Source organism: Chenopodium quinoa, unplaced genomic scaffold (assembly GCF_001683475.1).
Source record: "Chenopodium quinoa cultivar QQ74 unplaced genomic scaffold, ASM168347v1, whole genome shotgun sequence".
In the NCBI taxonomy this organism is placed as follows: domain Eukaryota; kingdom Viridiplantae; phylum Streptophyta; class Magnoliopsida; order Caryophyllales; family Amaranthaceae; genus Chenopodium; species Chenopodium quinoa.
In genome coordinates this window covers 1,330,552-1,353,576 of record NW_018744240.1, presented here as the reverse complement: position 1 = coordinate 1,353,576, position 23,025 = coordinate 1,330,552, and the positions used below count along the sequence as shown (strand labels likewise).

The following is a 23,025-nucleotide window of genomic DNA, read 5'->3' as shown; positions in this document are numbered from 1 at the left end:
AATGATACTAAATTTATAATCCAATAGTATTATACTCCTTCCGTATTTTATTACTTGCTCCACTATCCTTTTGCGGCCGTATCTTATAGCTCTATTTCTTTTTTTGGAAACCTTTCACAATATTTTACCACGGAGTAATTTTTTCTCTCCTTATGTACCCCCCAACTATCATACTTTAATATTTCTACATTCTCTCTCTCCTCCCAATTATCATACTTTATTCTTCCATCAACCCTACTTCCTTCAATTTTATTACTTTCTACTATATCTTTTAAAACTCAGCGCATAAAAAAATAGAGTAAGTAATAACATACGGAGAAAGTACAACACAATAACACATGGGCTTGGGCTGTACAGGCTAGCCTTTTGAAAATTTGGGCACATATATCCACTACTTGGATTTGCATAGTTTAGATATGAACAAGATAACAAGAAAAGGCATAAAAAGTCTCAAACTCAATTATAGCAATACAGTATCATTGAGCTGAAGTGCTGAACTAGAAGGTTCGTCAACTTTCTATATCTGGGAGCTTAAACTAATACTAGCACTGCACTTTTTTTTATTTTTGAAGTAAAATTTGTGAACCTTAAACTCACACAATTTCAGCTTAGCAAATGTGAGTAGCACTAGCAAATTTCAAGCTAAATCAAATTATAAGTTGCAAGCTAAGTCATCGATCAGTGTGAATGAGATGAGAGCATTGGACTATTTATTCGAGTGCTGGGAATGGGTTTTGGCTCATCATCACAAGATCACAAGGAAACCCTTCAAGGTATGTATTTACTGTCGTAGTTTTTTCGTCATTGCTCAGATCACTTTAGCCTCTCTGTTTGGAAATCGGAATTAATAATTACGTTGATAGTGCTTGATACTTTGATAGTGTAGCGTATATGATTAAAGATACTCCAAAATGTCTTTTACTCAAGCAAAATGCTTTGGTATTAAGAACTAATGATAGATGTTGTCATTGATACAAATAATAACAGTGGAAAATTTAGAAAGTTGATAGAGGAGTGTTCTTAGTGTCTTGGGTACATTATAGAGTGGATATACCATGTTTTTGCATTTCGCAAATCAATTAGATACAAGTAGCGAATTTATGGTTAGATAAGGTATAAATTACACGGTAGATCATCGTTATATGTACCTCGCAAGTCGTTATAAATTTCCCTAACGATTAAGGCCCGGGAATATGTTTTATACTCTATCACGCCTTCTCACATGAAAGTCAATTGGCATACCTTTGTGTCACGCTGACTATTGATACCATGTTAAAAAACCAACTCAACCAAAAGTTTAATCTGATGGTTAAGGCCCGAATATGTTTTATACTGTATCATATATCTTATTTAGATACATGAGTAAATATACATTTGCATGATCTAAGTATAAGTCATTGGATTAATGAGATTGACTTTAATGATAATTGTTATACTATACATTGTAGACTGTGGAGATAAAAGTAAGGATGGATTGTGAAGGATGTGAGAGAAAAGTGAAGAAGAGTGTAGAAGGCATGAAAGGAGTGACCCAAGTGGATGTGGATCCCAAGTTACATAAACTTACAGTTATGGGCTATGTTGATCCAAATAAGGTCTTGAATCGGGTCAGGCATCGAACTGGGAAAAAGGCGGAGTTTTGGCCATACGTACCATATGATGCCATTGAGCACTTAGTCCACCCATATGCACCTGGAGTTTATGACAAAAAGGCCCCACCTGGTTATGTGCGGAACCCTGAGCTTACGGACCCTGAAGTTGTTGTTATGGCACTTGAGAGCCCTACCGAGGTCAAGTATACAACTGCTTTTAGTGATGAGAATCCTAATGCTTGTGCGATTATGTGATTGTACGTGTATGTAGCTCGAAAATTATTTTGTGGAAACAATCAAGTTTTATTAGTACTTGTTGATGGAGATTTTCTATTTATTTTGTGTTGACCTTTATTGTTTTCATTAGCAGATCTTTGATATAATGTGTATATAATGTAGCGTTGTATTTTTATTTTTTATATTGGGATACTAGATTCACATTGTTCAACCTATGAGGTATTTTACAATGTGAATATTAAACTCATAATTACCTCAAGTTGTGATATGAAAAAACTCAAAATTTCTAACTCAAGTTTGATACAAATGCAATTGTATCATATCCCACAAAAGTATAAGATAATAGAAAATTTTTCAGAAGGAGAAGAACATGTTATTCATTGTCTTTAAAATTCTTTGGTTTTTTAAACTTTCAACATCTCACGTGACTATATTTTTCCTTGATTGTAAATAGTCAAAAGAAAGTAAGCAAATAGCAAGTCAAAGGGCTACATGTAAAAATATAATTAAGTATATTATTATTACTATAAAATGTTGATGCAGATTTTTTTACATAAATTTGCAGTATAAGACTATAAGTGGATGTCAAATAGTTAGTTGGTAAAATTTTGTGATGGTACTCTTGAAATTAAATCATGTTTAAAGTATTTGTTCCTTTTGACTTTCTCTGCTCCAACAAAAAATGCAATCAAATCAATCTTGGTCTCCTATGAATTTCTCAAATGTTTAATTTTCCCTCGCACATGAAAATAAAGTATTGTACATAACACATACCAAAGAAGAAGTAACTTCAAGAATACTACGACCACATTTCTTCCTTAAGGAGTACTTATAAATGAATTATGGAAGTCTACTCGATGCCAAATTCATTGTTTTTTTTATGGGAATTTGTGTGGTGTCATGTCAATTCGCTTAATCAATTGAATTATTTGAACTTTAAAGTACACTTTAAAATCCCGACAGTTAAATAATCTTGCTCTCAAATGGTTATATCAAATAACGATAAGAATTTTGGTCCAATCCAAACAAGTTCACTTCGATTTTAGACTGGTGCACAAGTGACCGTAACCGTTCGAGTGGGATAGGGCCAATAGGCCATAGGCCTTTCACTGCTCCTCCTCCCAGAAGTTAAAAAAATAAAATACGGAGTAACAAAGACGACGGCTACAACAACGAATACTGCAACAACAAGATCCAAAGAGGAAAATTAAACAACCAACGAAGCAATAAACCGCTGTTCTACAACGCTAAGGAAAAATCAGTTAAACCAAACACAAAAAACATCACACTAGTCAAATCATATTCACTCTCTTCACACATCGTCGTCTTCCATCGTCGTCATCGAGGAGAGAAAATGATTGCAGACGGTGTTGAAGACGAAGAAAAATGGCTTTCTGCCGCCATTACCGGCCTTCAACAGAACGCCTTCTACATGCATCGAGCTCTGGTAATCTTTCTCTCTCCTTCAATTTCCCCAATTTGATTTCCGAAACCCTAATTTTCTCGCATTGATTATCGTATGTATTGATTCTTCAAGGATTCGAATAATATGAAAGATGCGTTAAAGTATTCTGCTCAGATGCTATCGGAGCTTCGCACTTCTAGACTTTCTCCTCATAAATACTACGCTCTTTGTAAGTCTGTGATCTGGTTTTGGAATTCATTGGATGATGATCATAATGCTGTGTTTTTTATTTTATTTATTTATTTATTTATTTATTATTATTATTATTATTATTATTTTTTTTTTTTTTTTATAATTTTAAATTTTGATTATGTTGTGAAATTTATTTGGAGTAATTTAGATATGCGAGCGTTTGATGAATTGAGGAAATTGGAGATGTTCTTTCATGAAGAAACGAAGCGAGGTTGTTCGATTATTGAACTTTATGAGCTTGTACAGCATGCTGGCAACATCTTACCTCGATTGTAAGTGCCAAATTTTAATCATTGGAAACAATTGTTTGGTGTTATTGAAGTGACAAGGTTTAAATTCTAGATTAGTTGTTTAAGAGTACATTTTAACTATTTAGGTTGTGATTTGTCCTGTTTCTTCTGTAGTGGATGCTTTAATGGCTATTAGTATCCTTATGTTCTCGTTGCTAATTCTTCGCTTGGAATGCGTGCAGAGAGTTTCTAATTTAGCTTAAAATGACTAGAAATAGTGCTTGTAATTAGTGTGTTATAGCACAAACACTGATTTGATGTACAGAAGTGCATGCGATGGATTTTAATCGAAAGTTGGATTCTTCCTCTTGTGAAGTTGTTTGTGTTAATTTAGAGATACTAGTGGCTAGGCAATTACTATTCACCGTTGCTCGTTCTTTCATCTTCTATCTGTAGATTGTCATCCTAAAACATTTGACCCATGCTGGCTACTCAAACTTGGTGTCCTCCTCTCTATATGTTGCAATTATATAAGAACGGAGAATTATGGTTCAATATTTTATACTTTTTGATGAAAACTGAGTATTCTACGTTTAGTCTAAGATAAACCCAGTAAGTTTTGGTCATTTTTTTTTTCCTTAACGTGTTATAACCATTTTAGCTGTGACCTTTTATCCATTTCTTGTGATGCCTAATGCTTAATACTACCTCTTTGGAAGACTTTAACACTTTGAATTTTGGCATTATTCACAAATTTCACTTTGACCATCTTTGTAATCTATATGCAAGGAAAAACATATTCAGGTAGGGTCTTGTTAGGTTTATCTCAATATGTGTTATTGAAATATCAATTTTTTTTTTAAATTTTACAAATATAATTAGAGATATTAGTGATTTAGTGCTCAAAGTTTTTACATTGATTAGCGTATATAGGTTAAGTGTTGACACCTTTTAGAAATGAAGGCTTTGTTTTCTTCACCTTATTTGTATTACTTGTTTTTTCAAAATCTGTTTTATCTCCTACTGGGTGCTATATGTAATATCTTTTGTTAATACTTTGCATGTATCAGACTAGTGATTTTGCACTTAACTAAGGAAAGCTAGATTCACTGAGTATTTCCCCTTTTTCAGGTACCTTCTCTGTACGGTTGGATGTGTATATATAAAATCAAAGGAAGCTCCTGCAAAAGATATTCTCAAGGATTTAGTAGAAATGTGTCGTGGAATTCAACATCCTTTGCGAGGACTCTTCTTGAGGAGTTATCTTTCTCAAGTTAGTAGGGATAAGTTACCTGATATTGGTTCTGAGTATGAAGGGTAAGAACTAAGGAAGTTTTCAAATTTCTAATCCCAAAATTTAGCTTTTTGGTGAGTGTAAATGTGTTATTACTGCATTTCTGTCCAATTTATGATGGTAAGCACTCTAAGCAGCTTGGTAGCTCTATTATTGCACCAAGCTGGGTTATAATGTGCTGCATTTTGAAGAAGATTAGAAGTCATACCACTGTTGTTTCTTAGCATTATGATCTTGACAGTAGTTTCTTTGGATATTGTTTGTTCTTAAGCTGTTAACATTAAAAACAGAGATCGACTTCTTAGTAGAAGGAATGCAAATTGCTAAACGTGGCCATACTTGTTGCAAATTTGCAATGGCCCCTTCTAGATTTGTATCGTAGCCTTGAACTGATCAACTATACAACAAGAACAGGCAATTGACTCTGAATCAATTATAGGCGAAAAGCCTATGGCAGGTTCTTCTGTTACTGATTTCCTCCACAATATTTCCTCAAAATAAATTGGAAATTTTAGGACTGGTATTTTGGACAACTACCTGTAAAAAGACACCACAAAAATTGTCCATTTTTGCTGTGGAATCTGTACTAGTCACTTTTTGTTTTGCCTTCATTATTGTCTGTATGATTTTGTTGTGAAGCCTTTAACTAAGATGCTGTGCATGGTAATTGGTAAGGATCAACGCTTCTTGTTTCTTGCAGGGATGCTGATAGTGTCATGGATGCAGTTGAGTTTGTGTTGCAAAATTTTACTGAGATGAATAAACTTTGGGTGCGAATGCAGTACCAGGTTGGTTAGCTTACTATCCTCTTTGTCATCTTGTTTAATTGTGCATGTGACTGCATGCTGTGAATACTGTGTTCATTTTAGGTAGACCTGCCCATGAACTCTGTCTTGTTATTTTGTGGATACTTTAGTTTTATTTTTTGCTATGTTTTTGTAAAATATGGTTTTCGCATTCTGAATTGCACTTTTTGATTGACTTTAAAAAAAAAAAACGAAATTTGTGTAGGAGCTGATGCAGTGATTCGTCTTGTATCCTATTATTGCAATGTAATTTTTTGTTTCCTGTCTTGCACATATTAGTACAGAATGTGGATGCAACTAAAATTGTTTTAGATATTTTTGTTCTTCCCAAGGTTAGGAATATAGCTGTTTATCCTAGGTATGCCCCTTTGATGTTTCCTCTCAGCCCTTGCATGTCATGAAGGTAATTTGTCAGTCATGAGGGCATAATTTGTCATCATGCAGGTTATAGTGCTTGAATGATTCATACTGTTTGCTGATCCTGAGTTGAGGCTTGCAATCGGGCTTTCTGGTCTGCAGGGACCTGCGCGGGAGAAGGATAGAAGGGAAAAGGAAAGAGGCGAGCTTCGAGATCTTGTAATACCATTAACCTAGAACTCGTTGTCATGGAAGCAATAGAGCTGTGGATCCCTAGTGCACACTCATAAAGACTGCTGGTTTGTTCCTTGAATTTTGATGTGCAGGTTGGGAAAAATCTGCATGTTCTAAGTCAGATTGAGGGAGTTGATCTGGAGATGTACAAGGATACCGTTCTTCCTAGAGTCTTGGAACAGGTCTGTTTTTGTAAAAGGGCTTTCTTTAATTATAATTGCGCATTAAAATTCATTACTTACAATGAATATTTTTTCCATGATTGCTATCAGGTAGTCAACTGTAAGGATGAGCTTGCACAGTACTATTTGATGGATTGCATAATTCAAGTATTTCCTGATGAGTACCACTTGCAAACTCTAGATACTTTGCTGGGTGCCTGCCCACAACTCCAGGTTATCCTTTGTCCTATAAAATTTACTTGTTATGATTTGCTTCTTTTGGGAATTTTTTTTATAAATTATTTATTTTGTTACATTGTTTTTGTGCTCTCATAGAGCCCATACGTTTTAATTAGAGTATCATTAAAAAGTCGATATAATGTAAAACATTTCAGCTGTACTGGATTCAAGTCTGTAAGAAGTATTCCGTATCAAATTAATTTCTGTTTGGGATAATCCTTTGTCACATTCCTATAAGAGTGAGTGAGTGACATAATTTCTTGCACACAAGAGGATCTTCTGGATAATTGAAATGTGCTCTTACAATTGTAATTGGGGCTCTAGTTTATTTCGTTTGGTTATTTAGACTCTAGCTTCATAGTGATCTCTGATTAATTCACCACAATCCATATGCCATTTGTTCTATTATTTACATATACAAAAATATTGTTTTCTTGGTAATGATTAGATGACCATCAAATACAATGGATAGAGGTTTAACTTTTTCAGATTGCACCATGCCCCTAGTTGATTAGCCTTGAGGAGAAACTGTCATTATTGTCCCTTCTGGCTGCCTTATCTTTCTCTGTTCTATACATCTTTCTTTTATAATTTTCAGTGCTTATTCCATTTTGTTTCAGGTTAGAATATTGCATACTTTTACTAAGAAGAATTCTTTTCCAAAGGGATGATTGCAGCCCTTATGAAGATTATAATTTTTTATATTCACTTTTTTCTCAAAGATTTTGTCTATGAGGTTTATTAATTTTATTAAAGTGTAATCATTGAAAAGAAGCTAATTAGTAGTATGATACTATGAATCTATGATAGTATAGTGGGAATAAAGAAAGTTGATTGGGTACACATCCAATCATTTACTAAAGAGGACAGTAATTCAGACATAAAAGGAGAACAATATGTTTGGGTCAAAGGATTTTATTCAAGATAACACATTATTTCTAACCCTTGTTTTAATTAGAGTATCATTAAAAAGTCGATATAACTAACGCTGAATGAACTATAATATTGACGGGATGTATTTCTAACCCTTGTTTTGAATGATTATGCCATTATTTAGATTTCTTTTTTGGAGTAAAAATTTCACTTCACTTTCTATAGATACTTTCTAAAGTTTGGCTATGGCCCCTTCACCTGAAATACCATATGTTGGTCTGAAATTTCGAAGGTCTGATGATCTTATCTTTGCTTATCACTTGATATGACTAAACTTAGACTATATTTGTACGCTATTATAAGTTTTATGTCGTTTAAATAAGGTGAGGCTGTGAGGTACGCTATTATAAGTTTTATGTCGTTTAAATAAGGTGAGGCTGTGAGGAAAACATAGCCGTAATGTACATCTCTTATCTTTGAAATGTGTAATGTTCTCTCAATTTTTCATAGTAAGTATTTAATAAATTTGCCTGTAACCTTTTTTTATTTTCCTCTTCCAGCCATCAGTTGATATCAAGTCAGTTCTCTCCAGTTTGATGGAAAGGCTTTCAAATTATGCTGCCTCAAGTCCAGAGGTGAGTTTAGTGATGCCTCCATTAAAGCTATCTTTTTATATTATTATTTTTTTTATTTTTATCCAAGCTATTTTTTTTTTTAATCCAAACAAAAATTATGCTGCCTCTTGTTTTTTTGTCACTAATATGGTTTTTCCAGGTATTGCCGGATTTCTTGCAAGTGGATGCCTTCTCGAAATTAAACAGTGCAATTGGGAAGGTTAGTTGTATTCACACCTGGATTGCTTCCATTGATGTTGTGCAACCATGTAGAAATGCTAGGCTCATGCTTTTTCTTTCTTGAATATTTATGTTCTTTCCATTGGTATGTTTCAAGTTAAATTTCAATAGATGAAAGGGCCAAAGGGGGAAGAGATATTCTGTATTATTGTACTAGTATTTGTATATATTAATTTCACTGATTTTGTATTTTTATCAAATGCAGATCATAGAAGCACAAACTGATATGCCCGTTGTTGCTGTTGTGACTTTGTATTCTTCTCTTCTTACCTTTACCCTGCATGTCCATCCTGACCGACTTGATTACGCTGATCAAGTATTGGTATGTTTGTTCACAAGTACATTGATTTCCTTTGTCTGAGATGATTTTTGTTTCATATTTCTGATAAGCTGCATTAACATTTTCTTTTTACTGCTGTAAGATTTTCACTATCCGTTATTAAGTAGAGCATGTAGTGTTTGTGCCTCTTCCATCAGTGATTGCAAAATTTTCTTTTTGCACTTGTATTCTGCTTGGAGAATTTCTTTAGTGTAATCTATTTAAGTTTACAGTGTGAAGCTATATGCTTTTTAGCTAAAGTGTGTGTAATTGGAAGCCATGACTTCATCTCTGTGGGAAGCATTATCAGATTGGCATCAATATCTGTTTATTTAACTATGCGGAAATCAAATTGCACTGCTCCTAGGAACTTTTCTGTGTACTGTAACGAACTAGATTGACTATAATTTACTCTAGAAAGCAAGGAAGATTAAGTGAGGGAAGTAGGCAGCCATTTCATTCATGAAATAAGGACAAACTTTCTTACAGGGAGGCTTGAGGCCACCACTCTCTCTAGTGTCTTGAGGACACAACTCTCTACACCCAAATGACTACAATTCTTCAGCTACCTAAGCAAGTTCCTACCTCCCCTTTTTATATATACATAATCAGTCCAAAAAGAAGATAAAGACAAGAATAAAAAAAAGCTGCAGCTGTCACATTGTGTTATGCTTGCAGTCCTTGGCTGCTCACTGAATGGCTTGATCCGCTACCTTGTACTGCTCCACTACTCCATCCTTAGCTGTCCTTTTCTTCCCCTTCTTGCGTATGTGATCAGGTCCTTGTGCTTGTTGAGCTTGTTGCTCAAGGTATTCGTTACATGTACTTGCTATAAAAAGTTTTTATTTATTTTATTTTATTATAATCCAGCACGGCCATATTTTTTTTTTTTTAACAATTAATTAGCCAAAAAGAGTAGCAACAATTCAGTTTCTTAGGCAAGAGTGAAGCTAGAGTCTGCAGAGAAGTAATTCAAAGCTATGTATAACTTAGGATGCTTTTTTGAATGGTGCTGAAATTTTAGATGCTTAAAGTTTGACTAACAACATGTATAACTTTCTGAGGTAAATGATTGTGTAAATCTTGGAAAGACCCCCTTACTGGACCCCCTTGTTAATATTTTAAATAAATAGGCTGATAACTTAATATACAATAATAGTTGAACAGATCCCATTGGTGGTTGAATATACTATAAAGTGGAAGGCTAAAAGGTTAGTGTTGCCAAGATCCATCAGTGCTCAGTTCAATAGTATCAATATTGGACCAATGCCTCCTTCCTTTTTTTTTTGGTTCTTGTTGCTTTTTGCTTTTGTAGACTATTTTGAGATTCTTGCCCAAATATTCCTGTGGCTCTTCCTACATAAGTGTCATGAAGACTGACAGTTTTACACTTTTACTCCATGCAATTGAGAAACATCTGCTTCCTCTGAAATAGTCAATCTAGCATATGGACTTGTCATTTTCAGAATAAGCAATAAATTGCATGCATCTATTATAGTATGCATCAATTGAACACCCTTCATCTCAAGACTTGGAAAACAACAGTAATTTTTTGCTTTCAGAACTTTCCAAATACCCAGTATCCTTAATTTAAAATCTTGACTAACCTCCTGTCCAGGAAGTTCCCCTCCTGCAACTGAACTTCTTCCTTTTTATTGTGTATCGATTATTGCCCTCACTCCACTCTTTTAAAGTGAAGCTTTTGTACAGCTTAATGCTGAAATGCCAGGCCTACTGATTTTCTTCAAAATTTTCTTTAATGCTAAGATAATTCTTTGGTTATTTTGTTTCTTAGATCTGATATATATATATATATATATATACATATATATATATATATATATATATATATATATATATATATATATATATATATAAGTGAGTGTTGGTTTTTTACACCGAAACTTTGGGTGATTGGCCTTAATTTTATGAGATAGTTTGATGCTTTTTCTTATTAATTTCCATGCATGAATCCTATATGGACATCCTTATTACTGGTCAGTAGTCTGCTTTAGATTGTTGTTCATCCATATAATTATCATTAATTTTGGTGAATACAAAGTCTTGCTCTTTCTCTTTACACCCAGGGATCCTGCGTCAACAAACTCTCCATTATTGGGAAACTTACTGACAGCAAGGCAACAAAGCAAATTGTAGCACTTCTGAGTGCTCCGCTGGATAAATATAATAGTGTTATTACTGCCTTGAAGCTCTCTAATTATCCTCGGGTGATGGAATACCTTGACAATGAAACAAATAAAATCATGGCAAAGATTATTATTCAAAGTATTATGAAAAACAAGACTTACATATCTACGGGTGATAAGGTATATTTTTTTAATTCACATTTCTAATTTTTGCTTTGATATTGCCTGCCTAATGCTCTGGGATATCTTGTATGTAGGTCGAAGCATTGTTTGAGTTAATAAAAGGGCTTATCAAGGACACTGATGGTGCTGTTGATGATGAGGTCAGTCGGAGTAATTTTTTATATATATGTATTAAGTGTGACCTAGTTGCTTAGAATCTTTGGTTTGCTCATAGTTGGTTGTCTATTTGATATGTTTATTTTTGTTGTTTCACGAATCTTATTTGCTCTTAAACTTAACAATTTTGTGATGCAACCATCTTATTGGATTTTGAGGCTGTTGAACAAATGATTTGCTTATGCCCAATATTCTGCATGGCTAGTTTTACCGTTTTTTTTGTTAAATTGAATGTTTGTCATATTCTAGGATGACGAAGAAGACTTCAAGGAGGAACAAAATGCTGTAGCACGCCTTATCCAAATGCTGCACAACGATGATCCAGAAGAGATGTTCAAGGTACTTCTCACTAATGAGGTTTCTTCATTTATTCTGTCCAATAGGTGTCCACTCAACAACTCAGCGTATTTAATGTTATTTGTTGCTAAAGTTTCAATGTGTTGTCCTTTGTCAGTTTAAATTATGAATGGAATATTACTAGTCAGTTTTGAATACCATTGCAATAACTAACCCAATGTTATCTGCATGCAACCTGACAACTGAAAAGATGTTGATGTTGGAATGGAGGGAGTATACCAAAAGCCAGTCATGACATAAGTATATATAGTTTGCTGAATTAGCCCCAATACCACTACAATACCGCTGCAGTTTATCTTGGTTAAAATAAAAGTTAGTTCACATTCTTATGGTGACATTTATGAAAACTAAAGCTCATTGCTATGTGGAAAAGTTTCCTGTTGCAATGTTTGGTCGTAAAGCTGCATTGTAATGATTTTTTTTTTTTTTTTCCCAGTTGCTTGGGTAGTAAACACATTTCCTTTTAAAAAAAGTTTGCCAAAAGGTCCAAGTGGAATAGAGGATTGTGCTTGTTATTTTGCTAACATGTATACCTAATTTCTCTATTGTTGATCTGCAGATTATAAATATAGTGCGGAAGCATATATTGGCTGGTGGAGTGAAACGTCTATCATTTACTGTTCCACCCCTTGTTTTTTCCTCTCTTAAGGTTTTACTCAACTCTTGACTCCTAATAGGTCTCGTTCATTTGTTCATGTGTTATTTCTCAAAAAAACATCTTATCCCTCCCAAGTTGTAAGACTTGTAACTTATGACTGTCATGGTTATCTCTGGAAGTTATTTGGTACCTGTAAAATGCCAGTACTTAATCAGCCAAGACTCTATTAGATAACAAATTTACAGGTCAATTGCTATACTCTGCTGAACCTTTCTAATTCTCATCTTTTGCTTTAAACAGTTAATTAGAAGGCTTCAGAACCAAGATGTGGATAAATCTGGAGATGAAGTAGAGGGTACGCCGAAGAAAATATTTCAGCTTTTGAATCAGGTATCTTTGAATATATATATCATGCAAGTGCCCCGTGTGTCATGCCTTTTAATGTTTGAAAGTTTAGATAACTCTTTCTTAACATACATCAACGGTAACATTAGCTGTTTGTTCTGTACTATATTAGTATGGATTTCTTATAAAAAATTTGAATTTTTTCGTATACTTTCCTTGGTTATTATTTCTCTACTATTCATTATATCCTAAGATCCTTTTATTTTTTTAAAATGTTTAACTATCTTCATCCCAAAGTATGCCCTTTTTTCATAGTTGAACTGACAGCTGGTTAGTGTGCTTGGTGTGTAATTGATGGGATGCTGTTAATGTTCCCCATCTCTTTACATATAAATCATGCTTATCCTTTTAACAATATATGATATGATGAGAACTTCTTTTATTAAATTGTATCATCCTTACAGTGTATGATTTCAAATATTACAGCTGACAACAATTAAACTTCAAAACTGAAGGATGATGTGTATGGATTAATATTACATCGTTTTGTGTACTTGTATATACATTTTCTATCTTTTGTTGACAGTTTGCTCATTGTCATTTGTTTAACTCTCATTTTCTGTATGAGTCCTTGTATCTAAGATGGCTAGGCAAATATTTGCCTTTTCTTTTTCAGCTTATTGAGGCTCTTTCAAATGTTCCAGCTCCTGAGCTCGCATTGCGGTTGTACCTGCAATGTGCTGAGGTGAGTTTTAAACCCTCAACGTAAATTGCTAGAATGAATTTATGTGAAATCTGTCATCAAGTAATTTGTTGTCTTGCAGGCTGCAAATGACTCTGATTTGGAACCTGTCGCCTGTGAATTTTTCACTCAAGCATATATATTATACGAGGAAGAAATTTCGGTAATAGAATTTTCAGTGGATGGTTTTTGTTCTTAGGTTTTCCAGTCCATCTATTCTTATACTTTGTAGGTTAATCTTTTTCTCTGTGCTTTTGTGTTCTTTAGGGCTCCAGAGAACAGGTGACTGCACTATACCTAATAATAGGTACTCTTCAAAGGATGCATATCTTTGGTGTTGAGAACAGAGATACTCTGACGCACAAAGCAACAGGGGTATTATTCAAAGCCTTCTCTTTTCTTGTGCTGTTAAATGACCTGTTTTATACTGTTTATTTGTGCTAAGCTAGTACCCATTTGACATGTGCAGTACTCTGCAAAGCTTTTAAAGAAACCTGATCAATGTAGAGCTGTTTATGCATGCTCTCATCTCTTTTGGGCGGATGATCAGGATGGTGTTAGAGATGGAGAGAGGTATGTTTCATTATATTTTTACTCATTGTGGGGATTTTGTGTTGTGTATGACAATTTTAAATTTAGTTGAGTCATTTACCTCTGCGCATCTTACCAAGTATTATAGCTGCCCCATGCTGGGAAATGTGGCAGATAGGTTTATCAATGCTTCACCAATACCTTATACCGTTACCCAGAGTGTCTCTTTAAAGCTGACCTTATTGTGACAAGGAAATCCATAACGTATGTATCTCCAGATCCTAGCTGAACAGTTGGGATGGATAAATTTTAGTTTATGAGCCACAGAACTAAAGTTAAGCTTATGTTGTCAGAGAAACAGAAAATGATGCTCTATATGTCGGAATTTGTAGCAGCCACTGAACCCTAATACTCTTTGAAGAATAGCAATTCAAAACTGAATAAATGAATATTGATGATTACTTATGATTTTACTACTGTTGTAATTCCTTAAATTCAATTTAATTGGTTTTCCTATATGCAGGGTTCTACTTTGCTTGAAGCGGGCTCTAAAAATTGCAAATGCTGCTCAACAGATGGCTAATGCTACACGGGGCAGTGGTGGATCAGTTATGCTGTTCATTGAAATCCTCAATAAGTAAGCTCTCTCCTTGCTAGAAAATTTGTTGTCTGTACTGGATACCTGAACTTCCATGATAAATCACGGTATACCTTAACTTTGGAGTTTGCTTTCAAATTTAGGTACCTCTATTTTTTTGAGAAGGGAAACAACCAGATCACTGTCAATACAATCCAGGATCTAATGGAATTAATTACCACGGAGAACCAAAGTGATAATGCTGCAACAGATCCTGCTGCCGAGGCTTTCTTTGCAAGTACTTTGCGATACATCCAATTCCAAAAGCAAAAAGGTGGCGCAGTTAGTGAGAAATATGAACCTGTCAAAGCTTGAACCTGTGATTGCATGTAATTAGGCATTTTCACGCATCACAAGTTAATTAAATTGAGTATTTTTGTAACCAGTTTAGTTAGGTCTCCCTGATGGGAGACTTGTTTGCTTGACCTCGTCCTGAGGACATGGTTTTAGGTCTCTTATGCTAACTATGATCTCACTGCATCTGAAGTTTTCTTTAATTTGCGGGTGTCTGCAAGTTGCTTCATTATGCGGCATTACTTGGTTGCACAGACTGGTAAAATGGTGTATATTTTCCCCTTTCTATCTTTACCACTTTTTGGAGGGATTTTCCATTTATACTTATATACACGACTGCATGGTGCCGATTCCAAGTAAATTGCCACTTTATAAGTAGTAAGTTAATCGTTGTTGCCACACATTAAAGGTTTTAACATTATATTACTACAGTGTTGTTGTGAAAATTCAATTTATTCATCAACTTGAATTTCAAAATACATAAGATGAGACTGAATCGGTAATAAAATTCATTTCCTTGCCATAGAAAAAGGCTTGTTTGAATTTGAAGTGTTACAATGGGGGAAGAATATCAAGACACTTGATGCTCTAAGGAGAGACTTGAGCGCTTAATTCATGGCATACTTGAGCGTCCAGCTCTGAGCTGTTGTCTCGTATTTGGTTCGATCCTTCTTGTACATGTGAGCGATCTCTGGAACAAGAGGATCATCAGGGTTTGGATCTGTAAGTAGAGAACATATTGATAGTAAAACCTTGGATATAGTGAGAGCAGGGCTCCATTGATCCCTGAGGATGTCCAGGCAAATATTCCCGTTATTGTTTATGTTTGGATGAAACACTTTGGTTCTGAATGCAATCTGTCATCAATTTTACAGATTTTTATGCTCATGAAAGTTTTAGTAAAAATAAAATCACTATTACTAAGACAGAGTTTGATATAAACTGAGCAATGACATACCTTTGGTGGTTTGAAGGGATAATCACTGGGGAAGTGAATGCTTAGAAGGAAGACGCCGCCAGCATAGGGGCTATCAGCAGGGCCGATTATTGTCGCTTGCCACTGGTACAAGTTTTCAGACACTGGACCTGAATTCATCAAGAAATGAACAATATAAGTACACACAAATTAGCTGAGATTGAGATCAGGATTCTCTTCAATAACTGGGCTGAGTGAAGATAGTCCTCTCTCGATAAGACAAGATTACTTGCATGGCAAAATTATGTATTAGGAGTTATTAACAACCTGCACTACATGATGTAGGAGGATCTCTCCTTATATCTTGAAGCTCTTTAAGAATCCTCTTCATCGCCATCTTGCTGATACCTAGATGGTTATCAGTTCTTGGTATTCAGAAGTTTTTAAGTTTCTTTTTCGAGTAGGAAACTAGTTACTGAACTAGGGAGGTTCATGTCTATTACTTCGTATATAAGATGACAGAAGAATATACTTTATGTAGGAAGAGAATTCAAATTTTTGTAACTATTGGACTGAAAGCTGGAAGGTATAGATTCTGAATGAAATTTTCTACTTTTAGTTCAGGGAATCGACCGACTTACCAAATTGCTGGATGTTATTCCTTTCAAAATTACAGATGAGCACCATCCATTAATTTATCCAACTATTAGTAGCATGAAAAGTGTTTATTCAAGCTGTTTTGTTCAGCGCAGAGATGATGCACATGTTGAATATAATCAATATATACTCCGTATGTCAATTCACAAGCTAAACCTTTTGCTATATGATTCTGTGGGTGAATTCAACGCGCAAATTTGATAGAGGTAAAAAATGGATTGTTCATATTGGTTTAGCTCAATTTGATCTATTAAGACAAGAATTTTTGGCAAGTTTAATTTATGGAAGCAATTGTCTTTTCTGTTTCTTTTTGTTTGTCTCATTTAACTGTTATACAGCTTCCAATGCATATATTATAGCAAAGATATATTCAAAATTGTAGTTTTAAATTTTATAAAATTTTACAAATGTAACAAGATCTCATATATATTTAATGAAGGGAGTAGTTTACTTTGACTAATCAATTAAACTCAGTCATACTCCAATAAACTATAGTACTGGGTCTACTCTCGCATGCAAATTCTCAAACGTGTCTGTAATTTAGATGATGCTGAATTAGCTGTAAATGAAACACAGTTTGATTCTTTGCATGATTTGACCTAATAACTGAGCATCTACAAACACAACAACGATATCAGCTGATCTTTAGTTCTATACCATCATTTCGATGTTAAGCATTTATGTCATATACTCATACTCTTAGTGATAAAGTTATGTTGGTTGGTTGCTTGGTTCTGTATAATATAACGACTTATTCTAATACGGGTGAGGTTCATCTCATGTTCGTTGTATCTGTGATCAAAACAATACTTACAAATTTGGTTATGTTTTCATGTCAAAACACAATTCATTTGCTCTTTGCTAGAAACCTCTGACAGTTAAATGAGGCCAATATGGCAACATTTGGAGAGCCAGTATCAACAGAATGAACTCATTTTCTTCCCATTCCCTGAATCCTGGATCCGCCGCTGTTTTCTTGTGGTTCGGTTAATTGGTTTTATTTGCTACACACATTGTCTCCAGACATAATGCTGCTTTTTTGTATTATGTAACAATTATATTCAGGATTAATGAGTGCTTACAGAATAGAATCATTACTCGTATTATAAGCGAATGTCAAGAATCTAAATATGATTATTAATAAGCGATGGTTTTTAAAGGAAAATCAATGCCACATGTTAATCTTGAGGACATTTATTTTTATATGCTTTCATTATTTTGATTCCAAAACTTGTCTTTCTTTTAAGCTTTAAAAATCTTATATTGCAAAAGGTTTTGGTACGTCTTTGGAAGTATTTCTCAAAGATATGGAAGAAGTTGAAACATACAGAATTTTTTTTTCAAGAAAATCGATAGATATCTACATCAACGTGTCACTTGAGGACAAGTCTTCTTTCAAGGAGGAGGGTATGATACAGGAGATCATTTTGGAATATGATTAAATATGCTAATTACTTTTATTTAGCTGCTAAATATCTAAATTAAGTTGTTAGAATAAATATTCCCTTGTTTTGTCTTTTAGCTGCAGGCCCGTCCCTGAGGCAGGGCAGGAGGGGCGGCCGCCCTAGGCCCAGGGAAAAGAGATTTGATCATATTGAATTATCTCGAAATATACATAATTTTAGGGATACTTGATTCAATAATCAAATTACGCTCATAATTTTCTTTTCTTTTGGATATGATGTTTCATAATCTAAAAATTTGCGAACCCTAAACTTAAAGCACTGATAATTAAATTAGATTAGATCAAATATAAACCCTAGATTGTGAAATTGATGTGATGATAACAACAACAAACAACTTACCTTAGAAGCTGCTTCAATGGGGGATACAAGAATTAGATTCAACGGAGAACGCTTCGATGGAGAACGTTGAGTGCGCTTCAATGGAGAACTTGAGTGCGCTGCAATGAAATAACTCAGAGACTTAGGACATAGGAATGGAGGCCTTTAAAAGCCATGACCCGCCATAGTTATAATATGGGTTAGACCCGTCTGATAAATAAATGAGGCGGGTTTTTATATGATCGTCTAATTATGAGACAGATGGACTTTATAAAGGTTTTAAGTAAATATGTTTAAAATATTTTTTGATATTTCCATATGTCAAAGCTTGTATCAATTCTTTGAAAGTTTTTAAGAGTTTTTTTTAAAAAAAAACAGCTGAAATTACATTAATTAAACTGAGTTTACAACAAACAAAAGGACAGTAAGTAACATAAGTTACTATTGGCATAAGAAGCCCTTACGCAATATCAATTAAGGTCATTAACGACATTTACTATTTAGCTATTACAACGAGTAAGGACAACGCATATAAGGCTTACCAATATACATTTAAACATGCGATGAGACTATTGATAGAACGAGGGAAGTTAGTGATGATGTTTCGTGTTGTGCAAGATATTTTCTAACATACAATTAAAAGTTTATGAATGTTGATGAAATGACGGAAACAACCCAAAATCAGTATGTCTTACATTAAGGGACCCCAATAATTCAAATGTATAAAATCCTCTTGAGATATATGCTTCATACATGTCAATCGCATTTCTTTGTGATCTGACGAAACCATATCTTATACTCCCTCCGTCCCATAATATAGTTCCTATTTTGTTTTTTTCACGGTATTTAAGAAATGGGAGGAGAATTGGAAAAGAACTAGACAAAAGTACAAGGCAAGTGGATAAATGGATAATATAAGGGGAAAAAGGTAAAAAATTCAATTATAGACAAAAGTTAGAGAGAGAAAGTGATAAAAGTACAATGCAAGTGGATAAGTTAAGGGTAAATTAGGAAGTTCAATGAATAAAGTAAAAATTAAGGGTATAATGGTCTTTACATACTATTCGAAAATAGAAACAGGAACAACATTTTGGGTCTCTAAAATAGGAAAACAAAAACTATATTGTGAGACAGAGGGAGTATATATTCTCATACCAGGTCATGATGTTGTAATGACTTTTACCGATATCACATACAAATGAGTTTAACAACACCTATTACGCGTTTATGTAAATCTGAAATTGAAATTTTGCTACATCTCCCAACAAACATAAGTAACACCACTTCCATTAAAGGAATACATTTTTTTAAAACTAAAGAGATTAAAAACGACAATTTCAAGAGTCAAACGACTCCATTTCATCCTCCAATTTACCTTGAATTCGACTTGTCTTCGCTTTTCGATCTATTATATTGGATGCTTCCAAAATCAAGAGTCAAACGATTCCACTTTGAATTGGAAGGAATTTAGATGTGTATGTGTTACTGATGATAGTAGTTGTTTCAGAAATTTTCTTACAAGTTTTTATTTCTTACATGAGAAGGTTTTTCTTGTTTTAGGCTTAAAATATTTTAATTATGCAATTTTATTTTGACAATATTATTTTTACGATATAGGAGAATCGAGTGAGATGATTTTTAAGTGGTTGATAATTTTATTTGGTATGTATACATGTATGGATTTTGATTAGGGGATTTTTCCCTACCAATCACCGACTGACAAGTGGACCAACCAGGTTTTGCCATGTGTCCGCCACGTGGGCCAACAGGAGCCTGCCACGTGTTAGGTGCTGATCAGTCCACCAAGGACTAGTTGTGTCACGACACGTGTCCTCCCCCATGCCAAGTGGGAAAGCCGGCCACCTAGGCCCAAAGACTTGTGGAAGCCCAATCAGCCCTAGGTTGACCTAAACCTAGGACTGGCACGCATCCTAAGACATATAAATACCTTCATTTATCCTCATTAAAGAGGATTACGCCAATTAATTACTCTCACCTAGAGAAAACATTTTACCTTTTTCCGCATTTATTACTCCTAAAGCAAGTACTAACTTGATCGTCGGAGGCGGAGCTCCCACCACCCAGAGTCTCCGTTGTTTTGCAGGTATAGGCGCACGGTTCCAGTCTCGGAATTGTAACTCTCCCACAGGACATCTCAAAACCCCGAAACATTTTGGCGCCGTCTGTGGGGAGAGTACTTTCGAGATGGCATCAACGTCTGCACCAAATCCAAATGAGAGGCGTCCAGTGGACGACCCTCAAGTCTACTCAGACCAAGATACTGAGAATGAGGTCGAGGTTGAAGCACACACGGCCTCAGACGGGACCCTAAGGGCCCGACGCACCCGTCACACCGAAAGGAAAGAACGGGTAGATTACCAAGCTGGACCTAGCAATCCAGCCGGCTCACCGCCTGATCAGCAACAGGCGGCTGAAGGATCCGCTCCTATTACAAGAAATGAACTCATGACTTTCATGAGGGGGTTCAAAGGAGAGATCCAAGAATTAAATAATAAAAAGACGCTTGCTCCCTCCAAGGAGCAGTCGGCTAGGAAAGCTTCTCAGTCTGGTAGAAGGAAGCCTGTACAGGGTCGAGAGGCGACCCCCCACCCTAACTCTAGAAAGTGGGAGTCGCCTGTGATCGAATTAACAAAGTATCATTTTCCCTCACCAGGGAAAAGAAAGCCCATTCGTCATGTAAAAGCGGATGGGTCAAAGAAAACATACTCAGATGCTCGGCTGTTGCTAGAGCAAAAGAAGAATGACCGACTATCAGAGTCAGACAGGCGGTACCTCCCGTCGGTCTGGATTTCATAAAGAGCAGGTGGTACCAAACATGCCATACGTACCGCAACAACAATACTTTTTGCAGCCTCCTTTGTTTGGAGGGCAGGCGGCAAAAAACGTCCAACCTTTGGACCGGCAACTACGGTTGCTAAGACTTGGAGAACAGCCGTCCGCCTTCTCCAAGGAAATTACAGAGGCCGCCCAGCCGGCCAAGGTTAAGAATGTGTTAGTAGGCGCCTACGATGGCACTACTAACCCTGAAGATCATTTGATGGCATTCACCAACCTAATGTACCTCCAAGGGTTGGATGATCCCATTTGGTGCAAGTGTTTCCCAGCGACTCTCAAAGGAATCGCATAACAATGGTTCAGCAACCTGCCGACTGGTTGTGTGAATAATTTCAGGACGCTTGCCTACTTGTTCACCTCCAATTTTTCTATGAACATCCCTGCGAAGAAGACGACCCTGGATTTAGGGACCATCCAGCAGGGTGAGAAGGAGGGACTCCGTTCCTACATCAGGCGTTTTAACCTGATGAGGATCCAAATACAAGGGTTGCCGGATGAAGTAGCCTACACTGATTTTTTCAGAGGTCTCAAGGACGGGTCGACCTTCAAGTTCAACCTGGTCCGAAAGAGGGTTGCGACTCTCCAAAAAGCTTTGATTGAAGCTAAAGCCTATATACAGGCGACTGACCTCTGTAATACTGGAAAGCAGTCGGATGGACGGAGGTCTGACAAAAAAGAAACTCGACCAAAGCAGTCGGTAAACAAAGATGAGAAAAAGAGGAAAGAAGTCTGGGCGGCCGACTCTTCTGGACAGCCGGCCCAGAAAAAGAAGAAACAGTTCAAACCATACTCTCCTAAGTATGCGTTCAACAAGGATAGCCAAGCTATCCTCAAAGAAATTAAGAGCCGGATCTCAATCGAGAAGCCGGCCCCCGTGAGGGGTTCTGCAAGCAATCGGAACTAGGATAAATTTTGTCATTATCATGAAGATGTTGGTCATGAAACCAACGAATATATCAGCCTCATGCGCTACCTAGACCGCCTGGCTGAAAAAGGTGACCTTGACTCCTATGTCAAGAAGTCCAAGGGGAATGCTCCCCCAAAGAACAAGCAGTCGGTCAGGAAGAATCATCAGCCGGCCGACAATTCTAATACTGATGACGCAGTCGTCTACACTATAGCCGGCGAACCCTGAGAAAGTGCAGGCGGTCATTGACATGTAGTCTCAAGTACAAAACTGATTGCATACATCTGGTATCCCACCCTTTAGTAGGGTTTGGAGGAGGAGTCGTACACCCAGTAGGACGAGTGGATCTACCCATCCGCCTGGGTGAGAAAGGGGAGGGTCGTCACATGGTGGTCCGGTTCTTAGTGGTGAGGAACTCTCGGCCTATAACATGATCTTGGGACGACCCACCCTGAACAACTCTAAAGTGGTCATTATCCCCTCTCTTATGCTGCTCAAATTTGAGAAGGATGATGGAACAGTCGGCTCCCTAAGGGGAGATCAAAAGATGGCTCGAGAGTGCTACCTCTCGGATATCAAACCCACTGTGGTGGCTGCTGGCCCAAGTGGTGAAAAAACTGATCCTGAACTTATCAAGGAGGATGCGCCTGCTCAAAAAGCAGACAGTAAGAAAAGAAAGGCTGCCCAATTGGGGGCCGAGAGAAGAGAAAAAAGATAGCATCACTGGCAGAGGAGCGGTCGGACGAATTCCGCCCTCAGCCGGCTGGTGAGCATACGGATATCGTGCTAGACAACTCACGTCCTGACCGAACAGTCAAGTTCGGGACGACAGCTCTTGAAATTTTGGGTGAAGATTTTCACCAACTTTTGAAGGAATTCAAAGACATCTTTGCATTCGAAGTTCATGAAATGCCAGGCATCAGTCCTAACCTGGCGGTACATAAATTGGCTGTGGATCCAAAAAAGAAGCCGGTCAGGCAAAAGAAGCGGAACCATGGTGAAGAAAGAAGTCAGGTGGCAGCCGCCGAGGTTAAAAAGCTGCTTGATACGGGGTTCATTCG

The 23,025-nt window shown here is 36.1% G+C and overlaps 3 protein-coding genes across 4 annotated transcripts; 2 read left to right on the top strand and 1 right to left on the bottom strand.

Moving 5' to 3' along the window:
- The first annotated feature begins 433 nt into the window (after positions 1-433).
- LOC110694743 (heavy metal-associated isoprenylated plant protein 27-like) lies at positions 434-2,118 on the top strand. 2 transcript variants are annotated; one of them, XM_021871917.1, is made up of 3 exons: positions 434-504; positions 608-773; positions 1,449-2,118. In XM_021871917.1, exons 2-3 carry the CDS (start codon positions 693-695, stop codon positions 1,845-1,847), a joined length of 480 nt encoding a protein of 159 aa, XP_021727609.1. In that variant the 5' UTR covers positions 434-504; positions 608-692; the 3' UTR covers positions 1,848-2,118. The 2 variants fall into 2 exon arrangements, with proteins under 2 accessions (XP_021727609.1, XP_021727608.1); XM_021871916.1 differs by having other exon boundaries at positions 462-773.
- A 797-nt stretch (positions 2,119-2,915) lies between these two features.
- Positions 2,916-15,173, top strand: LOC110694739 (vacuolar protein sorting-associated protein 35A-like). Its single transcript, XM_021871913.1, has 22 exons — positions 2,916-3,276; positions 3,367-3,463; positions 3,635-3,758; positions 4,848-5,033; positions 5,711-5,798; positions 6,336-6,392; positions 6,500-6,589; positions 6,680-6,802; positions 8,242-8,316; positions 8,456-8,515; positions 8,741-8,857; positions 10,942-11,181; positions 11,259-11,324; positions 11,590-11,679; positions 12,257-12,346; positions 12,596-12,685; positions 13,317-13,385; positions 13,465-13,545; positions 13,650-13,757; positions 13,852-13,955; positions 14,437-14,550; positions 14,655-15,173. Exons 1-22 carry the CDS (start codon positions 3,184-3,186, stop codon positions 14,863-14,865), a joined length of 2,373 nt encoding a protein of 790 aa, XP_021727605.1. The 5' UTR covers positions 2,916-3,183; the 3' UTR covers positions 14,866-15,173.
- A 105-nt stretch (positions 15,174-15,278) lies between these two features.
- On the bottom strand, positions 15,279-16,263 carry LOC110694740 (ubiquitin-conjugating enzyme E2-17 kDa-like). Its single transcript, XM_021871914.1, has 3 exons — positions 16,088-16,263; positions 15,803-15,930; positions 15,279-15,701 (listed from the first exon to the last, which is right to left on the bottom strand). The coding sequence occupies exons 1-3, from the start codon at positions 16,155-16,157 to the stop codon at positions 15,453-15,455; spliced, it is 447 nt and encodes a 148-aa protein (XP_021727606.1). The 5' UTR covers positions 16,158-16,263; the 3' UTR covers positions 15,279-15,452.
- Positions 16,264-23,025: the final 6,762 nt, after the last annotated feature.